General features: G+C 34.5%; 1 protein-coding gene across 1 annotated transcript in view; it reads left to right on the top strand.

Moving 5' to 3' along the window:
* The window catches only part of LOC123561231 (carcinoembryonic antigen-related cell adhesion molecule 2-like), a 43,941-nt gene extending 23,327 nt beyond the window's left edge, over positions 1-20,614 (top strand). Inside the window, exons 7-9 of the mRNA XM_053516518.1 lie at positions 15,946-16,086; positions 16,368-16,389; positions 17,247-20,614. Of these exons, the coding sequence (XP_053372493.1) occupies positions 15,946-16,086; positions 16,368-16,389; positions 17,247-17,406 (323 nt within the window). The 3' untranslated portion in view covers positions 17,407-20,614. The remainder of the gene's footprint in view (positions 1-15,945; positions 16,087-16,367; positions 16,390-17,246) is intronic.
* Positions 20,615-22,026: the final 1,412 nt, after the last annotated feature.

The raw sequence follows: 22,026 nt of genomic DNA, 5'->3' as shown, positions 1-22,026 counted from the left end.
TAAAGGCCGGAGTCCGTGAACTCAAATATCCAGGTGGATGGCCATTAAGCCTATATGGCTAGAGGGGTGGAGTTTTACAACACTGTTACAGCACTGACCTGGGGTCAGATAAGTTTATAAACATTCACTCTCTAGTAAATAGAAGCACATGGTCTGCTGCATAGATAAAAGCTTTGGGGAAAGAGGTGTAATTTTGTACAATTAGAATTCAATTTAGCTTCTATTTAAACACAAAATGTTACAGAAATCTATGTAATTAAGATTATATACCTGCAGGATAAATAATTAAAATATTACTCACATGATTGTGAATTCCATTGTAATTTTTCTTATACTATATATGACATATTACAGACCGATATTTTTTAGAATGAAGCAGAAGCACTATTTAAACGAATACACTATAAATGTACTTTTTGCATCAATTTTGTCACTTTACATGATTTGTCTTTGATCGAAGTAATGCTCTAAAATGTCACTTATTCATTAATGTCCGATATATATATATACGAAAAAATGAGCCACATCACCGGAATATGTTCCTTCGGATATTTTCGCGAATTTCCGGAACATGTTTTTAGACTGTCCTGTACATTTATGCATCTGAATTAGGATAAGTAAATTGCATCTCCAGGTAGAATGAGCCTTCTTTGACGTAACAGTAAAATTATAGTGTCGGGGGCCCTGATCAACCTGCACAGATGTGCAGGCTGATCAGGGCCCACACTGGTCGCAAAGCCTCGAAGATTCCCGAAGACCTATTTTCCCATGATGCGGCTCAAATGTTCTTTTGTACATTGTAGAAAAGCATTTTAACACAATTTTCATGGCCTGATCTATTGTCTCCTCTGACGGCGTCTTTGGTAAATGGAATTCATATATTTATTCCAAATTTCATCACGGTATTTATAATTTAGTGTCTTGTAGTTTTTTTTACCACGTTTCCTTCTCGGTGCTCGTGGATCACGTGGGTTCCAACTGATGTGTACTCCCGGTCCACATTGGCATTCCAGTGCAGGACACTTAACATTGATCTGGTGTTGTATGTGGCATCACTGAAGGCAATCCTTTTGTCTTGGAAAATGTTCATTGTATTGTTGAATGATTCCACATAAGATGTGTCCCTAGCAAGTATGTAGTCCTCAGGACTCTTGTATATCACAGACTGCTCAATGACAGTCTGAAGTATCTTTTCAGCCTTTGGATCCGTGATCACTGTTCTTGAAGGTTCGTAATTGCATCAGTTTGGCATCTTGATGTATGGTGACAACTGCTGTGTTCATTTTTATAATGTGAAACAATGTTCAGAAGCAGCTTTTTCAGTTTTGCAGGATCATTATGACAGTTTCGGATTGCCAAGTGAAAGTGTGTGGCAACAGGCTCAACCTTATCCAGCAATTGTTTTGACCAAGTTTGTCCTTGTTTATACAGTGGTACAGAAGACACTGCTTTCATTGCCTTTTTCAAATTCTTCACTCCATGCCAGGAATCATTTTGATTTATAGTAACACCCCTGCCTTTAACCATTTTATTTATTGTCAAATTTCTGTCATGGGTATGAACGCGTACACTGACATCCTTGGAATCTAAATACTCGTACACTTTTGCTGTGCCAACTGATTCATGCCGCTGAGACACTATGTCATCTTGCTTGGTCACAGTAACACACTGAAGAACCTTGTGGGTCTTTTCTCCCAGCGCAACGATGCTACTGTCTTTTGCATTTTTACGCCAACCGTGGCGGGCGTCTGTCATGATGTCAATGCCATCAAGGTTTTCATACCAGGCAATTTCCTCCAGTAATGCCTCATCAGTTGAAGAATTGTATGCCTCCTGGACACTTTCATTATAAATCCCTGACATGGTTTTTCTTTCCTTTTTCGTTATACATCCAATTCCAGCAGCATTGGCAAACCTTGTGTAATGAACAGGAAGCATTCCACTGCAAATAAATGCATGATGCATTCTGTAGTTTACAAGGAACTTGTTATTTGGTAGGTATGGGGATGATGACCACTTCATAACATGAGGTCTGTCTGCCTTGTCATACTGTAATGTATTAATTCCCACATGTCCACGACATACTGTTTTCACAACCCTGTTCGAATGCCTACACGACTTAGATGTTCCTCAGTCATTGTCACCAATCGTTGCAGTGAAGAGCCTGCCACCACAAACAGGCTTTCTTCTGTCTCATTCCTGTCAACTGTTGCGAAGGATGCAGTTGTTGTATTGTCTCCTTCACTTCCATTAAAGTTATCAATCCAAAACGAGAGAGCAGTATCTAATATGTCCAAGTTGTTGGCAGGCTTATTGTATGTTCGGTTAATACATCCCTGACACTTTTTATTTTTTGCAGAAACTCTTTCTTTTTACTTCATCTCCAGGTACCTCAATCCTAAAACTAGGCGGTCTTCTTCTATTCATTTTCAATGTCCAAAATAATGTGTATTATAATAATGTATGTAAGTTGTAATAGAGAGCAATATCTATTGTAACAGAGATTAGGATTCTGCACAAAGGAGTGGATGTATAATGGAGGAATCCTTTACAGGGGTATTAAAGGTTAATGTAACAGCCCAGTTATCCCTTTAATTGGTTGTTATAATAATAAAAAAACATCTTACATACGTTATATTGTACTTCATTGTGCTGCTATTACACAAAACTTTGTTATAACATGCATATAATAAGATGTCACAGTGACTTTCATTCAAGTTTTAATACCTACTTTACCTGCATGAACATAATATTTGACTATTCCAATGCCTATCTTGATCTTTATCCCTTCAGCATTTCTTGACCACATGCTGACCATAAAGTACCAGTACATTATGCAATTTTATCTATGTTGCAAATCTGATACAGATGTTGAGTGCCATTTATAAAGAAGTGTTATACATTGAGTTGTTAGGATTAGGAAGTTTGTAATTTATTTCAGATCTACAGGTTTACAAGAAAAAATAAAATCATTTCTAATTGCAGTATTGGATTATTAATATAACATAATATGTGTGACTTGATATTAAATTATTATGTCTGAGGAAAGAATCAGAGTAACTCTTGAATTATTACCAACCCAATTAGAGACAGTAAATCAATTATTCAATCATTATGAGTGGGAATATAAGGAAATTCAAAGGCAGAATGGTTGCACCAGTAATACAGAAGTTTCAACTCAAACATGTGTAGAAAATGAATCGCTTCATAATGAGGAAAACAGCAATTGTGTAACTGATTTTCAAATTGAACAGGATTATTCTCAAGACGAGTGTAGATACTATCTATGTAGGCCATGTATTACGGACGAAAGTATGAGGCAACTTTGGTGGGAAACTGAAAATAACCCTGTCAGTGCGAGAAACAGTAGCTTGCGTAAGGAACTGTACAAACGCTTCTGGACAATGCTACTTCACCGCAAAGCCTGGTTTGATCCGCGTTATGTTGAAGCAAAAACTGTTGAATTACAAAGAGACAGGCGATTTAAAAAATATGTATGGCACAGGCGTGATATTATGCCAAAATGTGTCTTAACTGTCGTGAGGGAATGGTTCCCAAATCCAGTTGGAGATCCATACATTGGACATTTGTGGGAATAAACAGTGCACATCATAATAAAAACATTCAGATGGAAACATTAATTTTTGTGAAGTTAAAATCAAATTTTATTCAATCAGTATTTATTATAAATGATTTCCATATCTATAACCAACACCTTGTTTACATTTTAATCGCTCTTCAAGGAAATCATTCAAGAACATTATTAGTGTATACTAATTCTGTAAAGGAAGTGTTTAATATAGTAAGATTATTTTCCAAAATGTGCATTCTGAATATGCTTTGATTCCTTTATACTATTACTAATGTACATTTGATTCAATAAGATACATCTCGTATTCAGGTAATTCCAGCATTGTAGTATTTCTCCGTTGTCAAACTAGTCAGTGTGAGATTTACATTCCTCAGAATTGTTGGCTTTAAATCTAACCCCATTTTCATAAGTTGTTACAGCTTGTAAAAATTAAAAAATTATAGTGTGATTAATAATTCAGATAATATTGCTTGTGTTCTAAATAAACAGTATGCCAAATTTCAGAAAAAAGTATGCAGTGTGTCTTTAGAAAATAAAAAAATAGCATTTTGATTTCTCTGTTTCTGCTAGCAGACAGCTCAGAGAGTTCAAAACAAGTGGCCATTTTTCTGGCTGGCTGGCTTTTATACTTTTCCTCTGGCCTTTAAAATCAGGGCTTTTACATATACATCCATGTTTATGTGTATTTAACTATTCTAAAGCTGAAAATATTATCATCGTATGGGAAGTTATTTATGAGAAACCAGCTTACATGCATTCATCTTTAAATAATAAAATTTTCTAAATTAAAAAGGGCACAATTTCGACAAGACTGAAGCTAGAGTTACACAACTTGCCCTGTGAGGTTATCTTATGACAGCAAAGTAATTTATGAAGGCCTAGTAGTTTTTGAGACACAGGCAAAACTGTTACCAAAATCTCTAGTTTAAACAAGAGGGCCATGAAGGCCCTGTATCGCTCACCTGACCTATTGACCATCAAGATTAACATTCTGACCAAGTTTCATTAAGATATGGTATAAATGTGGCCTCTAAAGTGTAAACTAGCTTTTCTTTTAATTTGACCTAGTGACCTATCTTATGACCCAACATGACCCAGATTCAAACTGGACCTTGAAATCATCAAGATTACCATTCTGACCAAGTTTCATGAAGATACATCATAAATGTGGCCTCTACAGTGTTAACAAGCTTTTCCTTCAATTTTCCCTAGTGACCTAGTTTTTAACCCACCTGACCCAGATTTGAATCTGACCTATAGATCATCAAGATTAACATTCTGACCAAATTTCATGAAGATACAGTCATGAATGTGGCCTCTACAGTGTTAACAAGCTTTTCCTTTGATTTGACCTGGTGACCTAGTTTTTGACCCCAGATGACCCAATATCAAATTCATCTAAGACTTTATTGAGGGTAACATTTTGACCAAGTTTCATTAAGATTGGGGCATATTATTGATTTGACCTGGTGACCTAGCTTTTGACCCCAGATAACCCAATATCAAATTCTTTCAAGATTTTACTGAGGGTTACATTTTGACCAAGTTTCATTAAGATTGGTCCAAAAATGTATCCTCTAGAGTGTTAACAAGCTTTTCCTTTGATTTGACCTGGTGACCTAGTTTTTAACCCCAGATGCCCCAATATCAAACTTGTCCAAGACTTTATTGAGGGTAACATTCTGACCAAGTTTCATTAAGATTGGGCCAAAATTGTGACCTCTAGAGTGTTAACAAGCTTTTCCTTTGATTTGACCTGGTGACCTAGTTTTTGACCCCAGATGACCCAATATCAAATTCTTCCAAGATTTCTGTGAGGGTAACATTCTGGCCAAATTTCATTAAGATTGGGCCAAAAATGTGACCTCTAGAGTGTCAACAAGCTTTTCCTTTGATTTGACCTGGTGACCTAGCTTTTGATCCCAGATGACCCAATATCAAAATCATCCAAGATTTTACTGAGGGTTACATTCTGACCAAGTTTCATTAAGATTGGACCAAAAATGTATCTTCTAGAGTGTTAACAAGCTTTTCCTTTGATTTGACCTGGTGACCTAGTTTTTAATCCCAGATGACCCAATATCGAACTTGTCCAAGATTTTATTAAGGGTAATATTCTAACAAAGTTTCATTAAGATTGGGCCAAAATTGTGACCTCTAGAGTGTTAACAAGCTTTTCCTTTGATCTGACCTGGTGACCTAGTTTTTGACCCCAGATGACCCAATATCAAACTCTTCCAAGATTTCATTGAGGGTAACATTCTGACCAAGTTTCATTAAGATTGGCTCAAATTTGTGACCTCTAGAGTGTTAACAGTCAAATTGTTAACGACGACAATGACGACGGACACAGGGTGATCACAAAAGCTCACCTTTGAACACTTTGTGCTCAGGTGAGCTAAAAAGAGGCACAATTCTGACAAAATAAAAGCTAGAGAGCTCTATGTGACATGTCTGTGAGATCAGCTAATGATGAAGAAGACATGTGTGACTGACCTTTGAAAGCATTTCAGCTAAAATCTAATTTAGTTCATCAAGCTATATAAGCATATTTTCAGTTCAATGTGGTGTGTTCAATGTTACTGCTTACTTGTTAACATCAAAACATAAGGAACTTAAAGGTACCAAACTATTTTTTTTAAGTATGACTTTCGAGCTTTTGGTGGTGACAGAAGACCCCAGGTATTATTTCAGGCAAGAGCAGGTACTTGTTTTAACAACCACCACTATGTTAACTAACTGGATGACTTTGCTGCATGAAAGAATGCTATACCCCTAGCGTGGGTTTCAAATGCACAGCAATAAAGGGCAACTGATACCGCATCAGTTGTGAAAAGTCAAAATATTTTCAAGCAAATAAAAGATGTACTCTATATGGACAAACAGTATTGTGTGCTATCTCGTATGACATATTATATGATGAGTTCTGAGAAGTAAAAGTGAATATGTATAGCATGTATAAGTCTTAAACATGCCCAAAAGGTCTTAGGAAAGACAAAAATAACTTACTTTGTTTCACAATTTAAAACTCTGTACTTGCAGACCTCTATAAACCTGTGTTGACTGCAGAGTTTCATACCTGAAAAAGTAAAGCAAATGTTCAAACTTATCCTGGTTTATTAAAGCTAGTTATGACAAAATGTAATATCAGTAATATGGTCTGTCAACTGTTTTTTTTTCAGAAACAAACAATAAAATATGCTTTAATATGAAGAATTATTAAATTATTTATAATGTGCAATACATTTATTACTATCACTCTAAGATAAGAAGGAATATATATATTTGCTACTATAATTCAGATAAAAACATATATCTTTAGAATGAAGGAATTTTATGATTACTTCATTTTGAAAATTTTATAAACTTTATTTGACATTTTCCCTGGTTCTATATAATATATTATATCAAGAGGAAGGAAAATATATATGAATTCAAGAGGAAGGAAAAAAAAACTCAATGGCTTTTTTGTCACATACCACCAAGAATACCTGACTAAAATTGGACTGGGAAACAAGATGTCTGCTTTACGTCATGCTGCTATCTGCAGTTGACCGAGATTCCAGGACTTCAACTCAATGTTCAACATTGTCAACCATCTGTTACAAAAATAATGTCAATGTTTAGAACTTTATTTATAATACAATATTATGAAAACAGAAAGAGTTGGTTTAATGTGACAAACTACCTTTGAAGGGTTGTAATGACTTTGGTTATAATTTGGCAGCCAATTTTTTTTTATTATGAACATAAAAAAATATCAATTTCTTGCTATTTCCTATTTTCTATAATTGTTATCTCAGTAATAACTCATATATTTGTCATAGGTTTAAATATCTGCTTCACAGTTTAAAAGGTATTATGAATTCCATTCCTTTTATTACCTCCCTTTATAACTTTGACAGTTGACTTGCAAAATCTCAGTTTGTGCGTAAGCCCATGTATGCAGCACTCTGTCCCAAACGTTTGCCTTTAGCAGTGTTTTTTTCCAGGTCTGGTTACTGCACTGAGCAGTATTGTTATCTGTAATATCTTCTGGCATTCTGCAACCTTAATTAAGTTTTAAAGACATTATAATAAACTGTGATACCAAGCTTGTGTGATAAGAATGTTTCATTTATAACTTGCATTGCATGACATAATTATGTAATATCACAAATATGTCAAATCAAGATTTCAAGCCAGATAGGCATCGGGTTACCTGCAGTGCCGTAGCCACACTGAGGCAAACCGAGGCAGTTGCCTGGGTTAAAATTTGAGGAGCCAGAAAAAAGTAAAAAGTAGGCATATCACACTGACGAAAAATTCAGTTATAAAAGTTAAAGTGTATATTAATATCATTAGGAATATAGTAGAGCAGCAAACCCCCAGTTTTAGCATTCAACCTGGCCACCAAAAGTTACAAAATATGTCATATACCAAAATGTTTGGGAGGGTCTGAAGTTTATTGGACTGCCGGCATAAATTGCAAATTTCTGGTGCGGACCGAGAAATCCAAGATGGCGTCCAAGATGGCCGCCATTTTAGTCTTTATATGTAGATTTGAAAATAAGGCTAGTAAATATTTATAAAGAAAACACAAGTGACTTAACCACATATAAGTATCTAAACTTAGAAAGTGTTAAATAATTGTTATATTCTCGAGGTCACTCAAGGTCAGGTCAAGGTCATACTTAAGGTCAAAAGGTCAAAATCGGTCTAAAATCACTGTTTTAGCTACAATCATTTTTATTTTCTCCAAACTGAATTAAGTAATATGTCATTTCTCATATCAGAGTAGATCTGTGTGTACTGCAGTTTCATTTGCAATATTTTACAGGAGTACATTTTGGTTACTATGGTTACCATAGTTGAAACTAAATACGTTTCAATATAGCCGTTATTTCAGATCTATTTGGTGGATTCATGTACAAGTTTTTGAAAAGAACAAATGTTACAAATTTACTTCTGTTGTGTGTAGTAAGAAGAAGTGATATAATTTTGGTACTGGTCAATGTCATTTCAAGGTCAAGGTCAAGGTCAAAATAGACCAAAATTACTTTTTCACTTACAAATTGAGAGGATAGATCTGGTAACTATAGTAACACCTTAATTATGTTCTTCACTATAGCCGGAATTTTATATCTGTTAGGCAGATTTAGATATACTTATGAAGAAAAGGCATGTAACAGAAAGCCTGTTTTTTTCTGAAAGACAGTTTTTAACATACAGAATATTCTGGTCCATGGTCAATGTCATTGCAGTGTTTTAAAATGGCCGCTATTACTGTCCTTTTAGGTCGCGTCAAAAATAAGGCTATTAAATATCAATGAAGAAAACACATATGACCTAATGGCATACAAGGTCATACACAAGGTCAAATAGGTCTAAAATCACCGTTTCAGCTGCAACTTTTCTTCATTCCGAGACTCCAAAATGAATATCATTACAGTTTATTTTTCATATGTCAGACTAGGCTTGTGTGTATGACAATTCATTTGCATTATTTTAGGGAGAAAAATTTTGTTACCATATACAGTTACCATGGTGAAACCAAATGCGTTTCAATATAGCCACTAGTTTAGATCTAGTTAGTGGAAACCGGTCACGGCCATTTTCAAGGTCATATTCAAAGTCAAAGGGTGAAAATAGCCTAAAATCATCTAAACCCTCTACACATTTTCAATATTTTAAATTCCGCGAATTTTCATATTAAAGATTGTATATTTGTTTAAACATATATAATGATACATATTTTGCTTGTTTGGCTGTGTAGAAGACAATTATTGTAGACGTCAAGATCACGAATTTAATATATGGTTTGCGGTGAGCGTTCTGGCCATAATGATATATTACAAAATATTGCAGATATCACACTTCCTTTAGCATTTTTAACCACATATTATAAAAGACATTTTCCAATCCAAAGGAAGTATTTCTTTGTACTGTTAGTTGATATTTCATCTCAGCATAAACATTATCTTCAAATCTTTTTTAGCTTATCTGATTTTGTGAAAAAAAATGATGAGTTATTGTCATTACTTGATCTGCTTCGGCGTTGCCTGGTTAAGTTTTATGTTTAGGTCAGCTTTTCTCCTAAACTATCAAAGCTATTGCTTTGAAACTTGGAATACGAGTTCACCATCATAAGCTGACCCTGTACAGCAAGAAACATAACTCCATCCTGCTTTTTGCAAGATTTATGGCCCCTTTTGTACTTAGAAAATATCAGTTTTCTTGGTTAAGTTTTATGTTTAGGTCAGCTTTTCTCCTAAACTATCAAAGCTATTGCTTTGAAACTTGCAACACTTGTTCACCATCATAAGCTGACTTTGTACATCAAGAAACATAACTCCATCCTGCATTTTGCAAGATTTATGGCCAATTTTGGACTTAGAAAATATCAGATTTCTTGGTTAAGTTTTATGTTTAGGTCAACTTTTTCTCTTAAACTATCAAAGCTATTGCTTTAAAACTTGCAACACTTGTTCACCATCATAAGCTGACCCTGTACATCAAGAAACATAACTCCATCCTGTTTTTTTTTTTCAAGAATTATTGCCCCTTTTGGACTTAGAAAATCAGTTTTCTAGGTTGAGTAATATGTTTAAGTCAGCTTTTCTCCTAAACTATTCAAGCTATTGCTTTGAATTTTGCAACAGTTGTTCACCGTCATAAGTTGACTATGTACATCAAGAAACGTAACTCCATCCTGTTTTTTGCAAGAGTTATGGCCCTTTTTGGACTTAGAAAATCATATGGGTAGGACAATTTTTCTGTTATAGAAAAAAAAAATCAGATGAAAGTCAGCACCCGCAAGGCGGTGCTCTTGTGATATCTATCAATTTCCGTCGGCTTCAACATCTACAAACGTAAAATGGTTGTACAAAGGCAGATCTTTTGTGGTAACAGATGTCACCAGCATAAAATATTTTGCAAGTCACTGGAAATTGACACTGCTAATGGCTTTTCACCTTCAAATTGCCACTTGTTCTATTTATAGTTAAACTCTGGTAGTTATTTATATCCAACTTAAATTTGCAGTGTCAGGAAACATGAAATCAAACAATAAAGCAAATTTATTAGATACCAAGTTTCAATTTGTATTGGCCAACAAATCACCATAAATTTTCAAACAAGAAAAGGTTTTCAAAAACAGAGGGTCTATATCTTTCTATTGTAACATTGCCAGTATCTCAATATTTCTTAAATCCTAACTGGGAGTATTGCATGGTCTAAACATGCTAGCTAACCTTAAATTAAGAAAAATTTTCAGAATAAGACTGTATTCACCCAGTTGTTCTTAAGCGCTTTGTGTAGAAATTGTTGATGTTCTGGTAATAATTGTCTAAACCTCTCTCCTGTGGTTACTAGCCTAGCGGATTAGTCCCACTGCTCAAAGAGGGAGACCCAAGTAACTTAGCAGACTATTGGCGTATGTCTATATGTTTTGGTTAAGCTTTCACTCACCTTACGTAACACAACATTCTTCATGACCTCCAACATGGCTTTCATGACAAAGTATTGTCTGACTCAGCTGATCGTATTTAATTTAACAATTGAAATGGCTAGAAACATCACCATTTATAAACAAACTTACTTGATCTTGCTAGACATAAGTTTAGTATTTCAAAAGGTAAACCACTAAAACTTCTTCTAAAGGCGTATGCCTACAATTTCTCGAGTGGCCTGTGGCATTCCTACTCAATAGATTCTCTTACTTCATACAATAGAAATAAGTTTGTAACATTTGTTCTTTTCGAAAACTTGTACATGAATACACCAAAGCTATATATTAAACAGTTTAGACAAAATATGGAATGGTTTGCAAAAGTTAACTAATTTCAGTGTCAAAGAAGGGCCATAACTGAGCTACAGTACTTGTCCTAGTTATGTAGTCTTGCCTACATTTGTAGCTATGATGGGAAACAAGTGGTCAAAGCCATTTGACAAACATGTTTGACAAAATATGGACCGGTATGAAAAATTTAACTGATTTCCAAGTCCATAAAGGGCCATAATTCAGCCGAAATAGTTGAACTATTGCCTAAAGATGGAAATCATGATGAAAAGCAAGTGTTCGAAGTTTCAAAACCACATGTCAAATACAAATAGTTTTGACGAAACATGTACGATGTACGAAAACCGAACCAATATTCAAGTCCAAAAAGGGGAATAATTCAGTCAAAATGTAATAGAGTTAAGTACTCTTGCCTACAGATAGATATAATCTGAAAAGTAAATCCCTCGAAAGCACCGAAAACAATGCAAACAGTGAAAATTGCAGACTCGGTTTGATTGAGTCTGTTCATGAACAGTAATGGAAAATGCAACACTGCCCACGCCCCCTAGCACCGGCTTAAGCAGTATTCAGACTAATATAATAAAGAAGTGTTCAAAGTTACAAAGCCACATGTCAAATAGATGATGCAAAACATGGACTTGTACGTAATCTGAACCAATTTCAAAGATCAAAACGAGCCATAATTCAGCCAAAATACTTGACAGAGTTATGTACTCTTGCTTACTGGTAGGTACTGTTATAATAAACAAAGTTACAAAGCCACATTTCAAATAGTTGTTACAAAACATGGACTTGTACGAAATCTGAACCAATTTTTAAATCCAAAAGGAGCTATAATTCAGCCAAATTACTTGATAGAGTTATGTACTCTTGCCTACTGGTAGAAACTAATATATTTAAACAAGTGTTCAAACTTTTAAAGCCACAGTCATGTCAAATAGTTGTTAGAAAACATTGACTTATCATTAGAATAGCTTCAAATGCAAATTTAACTTTAGGCTTCATAAAAAACATCACAACAACCAGTGAAAATGTCAAAACTCTAGGAAATAAATATGAATATAATAGAATAGAGAAAAGTAGAAACTACACGACAAAAACGAAAATGTTGCAGGCTCGGTTTGATTGATGTCTTTTTGGAAACGAAACAATTTAATAGATAAAAAATGATATAAATGATAATGGTTATTTTGACATTTTATTCTTAATATGTATGACTTTAAAAATTATCTTGATAAACCTAAAATATAACATATTTTAAACATTTGAGTATACTGCAAATATATCTTAATTAAGATTGCAAATGAAATTGTAAAACACATAGGTCTATTCTGAAATGAAAATCTGTACCATTTGAAAAAGAATGAAAACGTGTGTATGGTGTCATGGTACGAACTTTGTCACGTTAGGGGAGAAGATGTTTCCGGCAGCCAGTTAGCTCGGTTGGTAGAGCACTCTACATGTAAGCGGGGGTTCCCGGGTTCGAGCCCCGGACTGACTGCATTTTTATCTCACCCTGTGACATAATGGCGTCCAACATTTAACCGTGGCATGCTTGCATGGTCAGTCTTACGACGCTTGCAATATTATATACCTCCGGAATTCGAGGACGAATTTCCATTTTTTTTTGGTGGGGGGTGGGGGGGGTGTATGTCACGGTACGAACTTGGTCACGTTAGGGAAGAAGATGTTTCAGAAAGCTGGTTAGCTCGGTCGGTAGAGCTCTCACCCTGTAAGCGGGGGGGGGGGGCCCGGGTTCGAGCCCCGGACTGACTGCACATTTATCTCACCCTGTGACAATGGTATATTAAAAAGTGTTTTTATGTGTCCTTTTTGCTATTTTGACCAACTATCCTTGAATGACCTCAATCACTTTCAACAATGTAACATTTAAAAGAATCTTTCACTACAAACAATTAAAAGGAGTTTGTAAAATGTGTTGTTTTTTCACATTTGTATGTGATTGCACCAACTAGATCTTAATAACAGATATATTTGAACCAATTTTGTTTCACCATGGTAACCATGTTAGGCAACTGTACACCTCTAAAATATTGTAAATGAAATTGTCATGCACACAAATTTGTTCTAATATGAAAAATTACCAGTTATGTCATAGAATTTGGAGAGAATGTAAAACGATTGCAGATAAAATAGTAATTTTAGACATTTTTGACCTTTTGACCTTGCCTACGGCCTTAAACTGACCTTGAGTGACCTCAGAAATAAAACATGATTTTACACATTGTTAGTTTAAATACTTGTATACAGTTAAGTTACATAGTTTTTCTTCATAAATTATTTACATCCTTATCTTTAAATTTACCTATAAAATTTTAAAATGGCGGCCATCTTGGACGCCATCTTGGATTTCTCGGTCCGCACCAAAAATTCGCAATTTATGTCGGCAGTCCGATAAACTTCAGACCCTGCCAAACATTTTGGTATATGACATGTTTTGTAACTTTTTGTGGCTAGGTTACTCATTAACTAAGCCATTTATTAGGTTTTGCTGCTCTACTAATACGTCAGAATATCATTTGCCTCATGACATCATTGAGGCAAGGTGAGGCAGAAATACTAGCAGTCATATTGATAGCCTTGGCACCCCCTCCCATACCTCAAATCTTAGAAAAAAAAGCACCAGAGGCCACCGTTTCATACCTGTATCTTCAAAAATTTCTAGGCGGCCCCCTGACCCCAAAAACACGGACAGAACCCCCTTCCGTGCCTACCCCATATCGGACTATAAACTCAGGGCCGTAGGGCCAGGGGGGCCGCTCCCCCCACCAATAATTTGACCGATTATGGTAATTATCTTAGCAAATTTTTGACAGCGAGTCAATTTTAGCTGTGATCTGCAGTTTTATAATTAAAAATACAAAAAATAAATAAAACTAAACCTGCCTGAGAAAAGCGTTTCATTGTCGGTCCCAAGCCCGAGAAAAAGGTAAGGGGTTTTATACTATACTGTATTCATTTAATCTTAGTGTGTTATAGGTCTGCTGATTTTCAAAATGTGTGCCCCCACCCCCCAATTTGAAAATGCTTCCTACGGGCCTGAAACTAACAAACTACTAGTAAACTGATATATAGCATGTTGTTGTATGTCTTTACCGACTGATTTATGATTTTATTGCAATGATTGTATCCGAACATATATGTCTACGATAAATCCCTAATTATCCCTGTTATCTATATAATTGTTTTCGTAAAATATGAAAGTAACTGTTATAAATAAGGCTAAAAGAACGATTTTTACTGTGATATAACACATTCTGACAGTGCTCCAGAATGCACCCGCAAAAAATTTCCGGGGTAGGCCATGCTCCCAGACGCCCCTAGATTGCCTCCGTTAAAATTTGTGTCTGGCTACGGCACTGACCTGATGGCTATCATGCAGGCTAGGTGGCGTTCAGTTAATTTATTGGAAGGCAAGACAATTCCTTGACTTTATTATCCAGTAAACATATGTTCAATTTACAGACAGGTCATATTAGTTGCAATACTGTCAAACATACCCTTCGATTGTAGGCATTTGTTCGTATCGAATATATATCATTGATGCCTATTTAATTTATTTTTATATTAAAACTTGTAAATCAAGTCTCGTGCACATAAAGTTTCTTTTATTATATAGATGATAAAAAGCACAGATACGAAGTAAATAGGGTACGAGTCGACCCAATGCAAATAACCGTTGATGATGAATGTCTGCAATATCGATACTAATAAAATTATACCAAAAAAAAAAACGAATATTTCTACAATAATTATTACCAGCATCATGCTGAGCATGTCAACACAGGAAGCGAACATAAACAGAATTTTTGTGCTCAATATTTCCTTTTTAACACTCGCTTCCGCTTTATGTCGCACTGACCCAAAGCGCGTGCTGTATGATCGATGACGTAGTTCATCCACTGTTGTGCAACTTGTACACGGATAATCAAGTTTTACTGCAGATTGTTATTTTCGACAGAAAAGTTTCGTCGTGGTTGCTCACACGGATGCCGCCATTTTATTTACGATATCGTAAATATATACGAGACCCCTGACCCTCTCGTAACTTTACGAGGATTTTATGTAGAAACTTATGATATCGTAGCTACGATAATTTTCATAAGACGCCTGTCAGACTTACGAGAACGTTGCGAGAGACTTACGAGAAAGATACGAGAAATATTCTCGTAAGTATCTTGATAAGACGGGCCCTATATAGCCTATCTAGAGCCTGTGTCTACAGAACTAGACAGCGCATTTGAGTAATGTGTGTATGCAGATACCGTCATTTAAGTTACATACAAATATTCCGAAATCACGATAAAATTTGGAAAGTATCACGTAACAGTTATGTATGACTTAGTTAGTTAAAAGCAGTATGGTTATCTTTCAGAGGAAGCCGGGTGTGAATAGGATTAAACACTCTATGTATGGCATGCTGCAACTTTATATGGCTTTAAACAATAACATAAATGGCAACACAAATTATATTTCCTAGAAAATGAACAACTAGTTTATAAATGGTTAACGCTTATTTAATATGAATTGTTTATTGTTCCCTTTACAGGCTCATATGACTTAGATACAAAGGACTGCCCGAATAGCACTGTATTGATTGTTGGAGTTACCCTGGGTATCATTTCAGCCTCCCTTGCAGCTTATTCAGTTTACCTTACCATTTGGTTTAAAAAGAACATGACAAATAAAGGTAGAATATTTACATTTTATATAAGATATGACAAAACACATCGAAAATGCTAACTTATTACTCAAACATAGTTTTGAACCATTTTATTAAATGATGAATGATTAGTTTCTAACATTCGATATTTACAAATATTAGTACTTTATGATATTGAATATGCGAGCAGATCAATGTGTATATATATTTGATATAGGTGAACGGATCTGTAAAATATATTAATGACAGAATTATTTTAAGGAGAAAGAAGCGTATTGTTATAATAAATTTTCCATTGTCTGTTTTAGGCGGATCCGTGTATCATCAAACGTAAGTATAAACGGTTGTTCCCCTCTTATTTGAACACAATATTCAGCTTAAAGATATGCTAGACCCAAATTTCATAATTTCATTTATGAGCAAATACTACATACAGTGTATGTAAACATTAAATTAACAAGTTTATGTCTATAAACAGTATTATGCGTTAGGTTAAAATAGTACACGCTGTAAATATGTATATGTGAACACAGTATAAATGTGTACTGCCACTAAAAACTGGTTCGACGGTTACTGCATAACATTTCATTATGAATGTAGTTCTACATAAATTATTGATTTATATATTTAACAAACGCAAACATATTTGATGGGGATTTTCTACATTTGAAATAAATATCTAAATATAAAACATTTCAGTGAAACTAATCATCGCGTTATTACAGGTGTTAAAGAGCTGTGTTTATATTGATATTTATATTGAAAATAAAACTAAAGTAACCTCGGCTGCAGCGTTTTTAATGTCTCTGACTCCGAACCATTTACTTCTCACTGCTGTTGGCTCAAAACCTCGCTTGAGATGCACAATTCATTTAACGTAGAAAGCCATCCGGTTAACTTATTGAAGGCTAAGGAATCTACCCAGGTGTCTGCATGCACCTGAAATAATACTCGGGTTACTACGCAACAAAAAATAAACACACATTGACCACGTAAATTCATCTAAAACACACTAAAGTTGTACGTTGTGTGTCATCCATTAAATAATCCTTTGGAAGATAATGTTTAATTTAAATTTAGTTGCACAAAAAATGTAACTGAGCGTAGTTGTCTTAGAATATAGTGTATTGTGGCACAAATATTGACGGTCTAACCGCCACTTGACAATTATCAACATTCTTATTCAGAAGAAAAGAACAGACGTATGCAAACGAAGTTTTCATCGAAGACACAAAAGAACCAAAACCAAGAAGAAGTGATGCTACAGATTCACAGTATACAGCTTTAGATGATACATTTAAGGAACAGAATGTTGCCTACGACATTCTTCAGACGACAAAAACATGAAAAATGACACAATACAGGCTTTTTTGTGTTCTGCAAAGGCACTGAACACATGCCATTATTTTTTCTACTTATACTCGTATAATTTTACAAGAGTAATTGTATATTTCACAAACCATGCATATTGTCCTTTTTTCGTGTGTAACGAATAATTTTAAAGAGTTACAAATGTAAGCTAGCATAAAGCTATTGTTCACTTAAATTATGGAATTTAAAAGAAACAGCTTAATTTATCAACTTTCAAAATGGATTTAAATGTCGCATTTTTAAATGGGGAATTAGGAATACACTGTTACCCAACTATTCTTAAGCTGTCAAAATACTTAAACTATTTTTATGAAATTTCTGTACTTGCATGTGCTTATTTAGCTTCAAAATACATGTCATGTATTGGACTTTAAATTATACGCTTTCTTTTGTTATATGCATTTGCTGCCGGTGGGTGTACGGTAAATTAATTAATAATATCCATTCATTATCAGTATTTTCTGCTCTGTTGGAGATATTGCAAAGGAAGAAATAGTTACGCCTTCCACTTTTTCACTTCGTCAAAGTATAGTTTATTTCATTGTTTACTTATCCAATTTGATTATCGCTCAGTAACTTTTTCATCTTTCCTGCCAAAACGTCAGTTATAGTTGATGGTATAAAAACATTTCTATATGCATGTGTACGCAAATCCTTAGATCAAACAAAATAACTACTATCAACAACACAACAAAAACATGTGCTTACAAAATAATGACGTGTTTTATTTAAGAGCTGACTACTGACGTAACAGTAAACATAAATAAATAACACTTTATTAAACCATCTCATATGATCTAATAATACTTTCAATTTTGGTCAAGCTATTATTCTTCTTGGTTGCATTCTTTGCTTACAAAGGATCTTTTAACAGATTTTATTGATTTGCAACACGCTGTCCTAGACAAGTTATATTATGTTATGTTTTATGCATATTTAAGTATTTCAGTATTAAAATATTGGATCAATGTTATTGTTAATGGCCGGAATGAATGCAAAGAAGTAGAAACGTTATATGGAGCTGTCTTACTTTTGCAATCATTGATTAAACATAATTGAAATCACTTGAAGATTTACTTCATACATTTAGCTTCAATTTAGCGTAGTAACGTTACGTAAGTTTGTTCGATGTTTTGGCTACATAAACTGAAAATTTCAAGTTCATATAGTCATTATCAGAACTATTTCCAGAAAGAAAGGTATACTTTATTTGTCAAGAATTCAAATTTCCCAGTAGCATGGAACTGACCTCCAGTACTCACAAGGATAACCCACTGAATTGCCCCGATAGTCTGACAAATGGCGAGAAATCACAAATGCCTTTCGTCTAGCTTCATATTCTTTAAACTGTCCTGAATTATCAAGCGTTTAGCCCAAGATACGTTTTTGAAATCTAATAATATGTCCAAAGTTAAACCAGCCATATTAAAAAGTAATGTCACAGAAGAAGTTTACCTCATATACTAGTTACATGTTGTTATCAACGGGGTTGCAAGCAGAATTCTGATCAAGAAGCTGCCTATGTTTCCAATTTAGTCCTTCAATCATTTTCTTTCAATCATTTTCTAAACAATATATGGTCAAGACTACCTATGTTTAAATGAAAGATGGGCATTAAATATGATACAACTTGAATTGAGTGTCCACCTAAGGGAATGGAAAATAATGGTCACTTAATACATATGGTCTTTTTAAAGAACACACTTTCTTATCTAACAATACATAAAGGAACTTAAATCAAAGCCCTGAAGGCTAATGATTGATGTACTGGTAGTATAGTCTTAATGGCAAGGTTATAATATCAAACAACAGGAATAATGAATACAGGATGCACATGAATGACTGGTTTTGTGGGTAAAAATAATATACTTCCATGCAACTTATTTCAAATAATTCTTTATTTTAAAAGATATTTTATTTCTAGATATACCTAAGTTGTGTACAAAAAGAAATTTTAGAGTATTGAATATACATGTGCTGTCTGAAATACTCTTTATAGTTTCCCGTTGGCCGATTTTCGCCAAGAGTCACAGGTTTTAATCTTTAAAGATCTGCAATTATTTTGATTGAAAAAGCCATTTGCCTGCTTGCTGAAGATGGAACAGACAATATCAAATGTTCAACAAGTTCTACCAGTTTCAGTTTGTTTTAGGGTTTTTTTTTCCAACTGAACAGAGATTTTGTTACAATAAATATCAATGAAATGGACATTCAATCGATGCCTAGTAAAACTTTGTTTGACATTATACAAGTATTTAAACCCGATATATTCCTCTAAAATTTAAGAGTGGTTCGCAAAAATTAAAAAGTTGAAAGTACAAACTACAATTTGACAGATGACACTAAGATACTCTCTATGACTATAACTATATATTTTTCGAGTAAACATTTGCCTCCGGCATTACCAGAACGGGTAATTATCGGCTGGTATACTCGCACATGATAAAATTTGAATATGACAATTTATATATTGAACTTCTATAGCGCGGATTGCCACATACATTTTGTAACGGATGGACGAAAGAACTGTTCAGATATTTTGCGCATTCGAAACTAAGGGAAGTTACTCGGACTAGCTACCAATTTCGGAAAAGATAACCGATATTAATAAATACAGTTCTTAATTAGTTAAAACTATCATTTATTCTATTTCAGACCTGTTAACCACTTCAAAACCATGTCAGTAGTCCCCAAGTCCGTGCACTACACTTTCAATTATTTTGATTCATGTGGACAGACTAAGCAGAAAAATGTTTGAGCCATTTTTAAGTGGTCGGTAGCAGGGTGGGTGTGGGGAGGGGTGTTCCTTCCTACTTGAATTGCTGTCAGATTTTGAAATGGGCATTATGGCTGCTGGTAAAAGGGCAAATGTATCAAACTGTAAAGTGGCAATATGGGGGGAGGGTGTGGGAGGATACCCCCACCTGCAAGTAAGGTTTGGGGTATCACCACAAGAAAATTTTGAAAATGTAGACCCTTGATACAGCCTTTGGTGCGTTTTCTAACTGAAAATTTTATGTTTCAATTTCTAAATATTACCTAGATTCTTTTTAGTATTACAATATCCAAAGTATGAATGATTGTCACTTCATATTTTTACTTTCAGGTCATGCCTCAGGACTCTAGAATATAAGTCTGATATTGATTCTATGTATGTGTTATAAAAATAAATTCTCGAATCATTTGTGTTACAATAATATCTATCATATTACTTGAATGTTAAAATTTCATAACACAGCTCGATATTTATCCAAAAATGTTATATCCGGATACGATTACCCTTTTCTAAATACCGCCCAAATCACCAGTTTCAATAATATGTTTTACAAATTGTGTTGATACGAAGACAGTTTAGCAGCAATTGACAGTATCTGACATTGAAGTTTACGGTGACATTACCTCTTATTTAAATCATTTCATAAAAAATGTTTCGTTTCGTCAGTCTAAAATAGACGATCTACTGTCGATTTCAAAAACTACAGGAAAATACAATTTAATGTTTCGCCGATTTGTTTATTTCTCGAAAAATAAGAAATAAAATCATTTAATCAATAGTAATTAAACAAACCAGTAAGAGCTTCTTCTCCCGATAATTTATCCGCTTACTGACTGCAAAATTCAACCCATGTGTTTAACATGATGAAACGCAGAATGGGTTTCGGTATCATTTTTTTGCGATCTATATTTTAGGCAAATTATCCGAACCAGTCAAAATTCTAGAAAAGGTACGATTCAGAACGAAGTTATATGTAGACGTTTCCATTTTCGCCATCATTTTGATCTGGCCGATCTTCGTAGTATTTTTCTGGTAAACCGAAGTCCATATTTTTAATCGCAAATTCATAGAAATTACGGACAATGCGTTGTTATAAACCGGTCACGTGTGTTCGCCCACAAGTGCCCAGAATGTAATTAGGATTCATCTGCGAAGTCTCGCGTAAGAATTAATGTACTGCACATATCTTATTCGGGTCATCTAAAATGAAGCTGTCATAATTTAGTTTCGCCGATGTGGTTAAGTCTTTGATAAGAGACATTCCAATGCTTTCAGAGGTACCCGACTCAATAAAATACTAGCAGTATGTTCTGGTAAGCTTGGTAAGTCTGCGCAATTCATGAAATGCACAGCAATAAATTTGTTATTTGCGCAAGGATTTCAAAGACTACATTTTGAATCGGGCAGGGTAACAAATGGATAATTTGGCTAATAAATCAATATGCAGTTTTGTTTGAATTTGTCAACATTATATTTGCATTATATTTGCTATTCTGTGACATAACGGCATAAAATTAGTCACCATTATTATATGCGCAAACTAGTATTACCAAATTCTGCAGAATCGTTATTTGTGTTTATGCTTAATGAGTTACCGCCGAAGAAAATACGTGGCTGTTTTAGAGTATTGCACAATTACGCTCCATAAATTTGACAGATTACATCGTATGTTGGTCATTTCGAATGGGATTGACATAACTGAACTTCAACCAATCAATGAACTCTTTGAAATTAGAGACAATCTAATGAAACTACATCAATGCACTGTGTTGTTCGGCCTTTTAATAAGAATGAGAAATCGGGCGATAGCAAGGACTCGT

Source organism: Mercenaria mercenaria, chromosome 10 (assembly GCF_021730395.1).
Source record: "Mercenaria mercenaria strain notata chromosome 10, MADL_Memer_1, whole genome shotgun sequence".
Lineage (NCBI taxonomy): Eukaryota > Metazoa > Mollusca > Bivalvia > Venerida > Veneridae > Mercenaria > Mercenaria mercenaria.
Note: the sequence above shows the minus strand (reverse complement) of the source record. Positions and strands in the feature narration are given on the sequence as shown.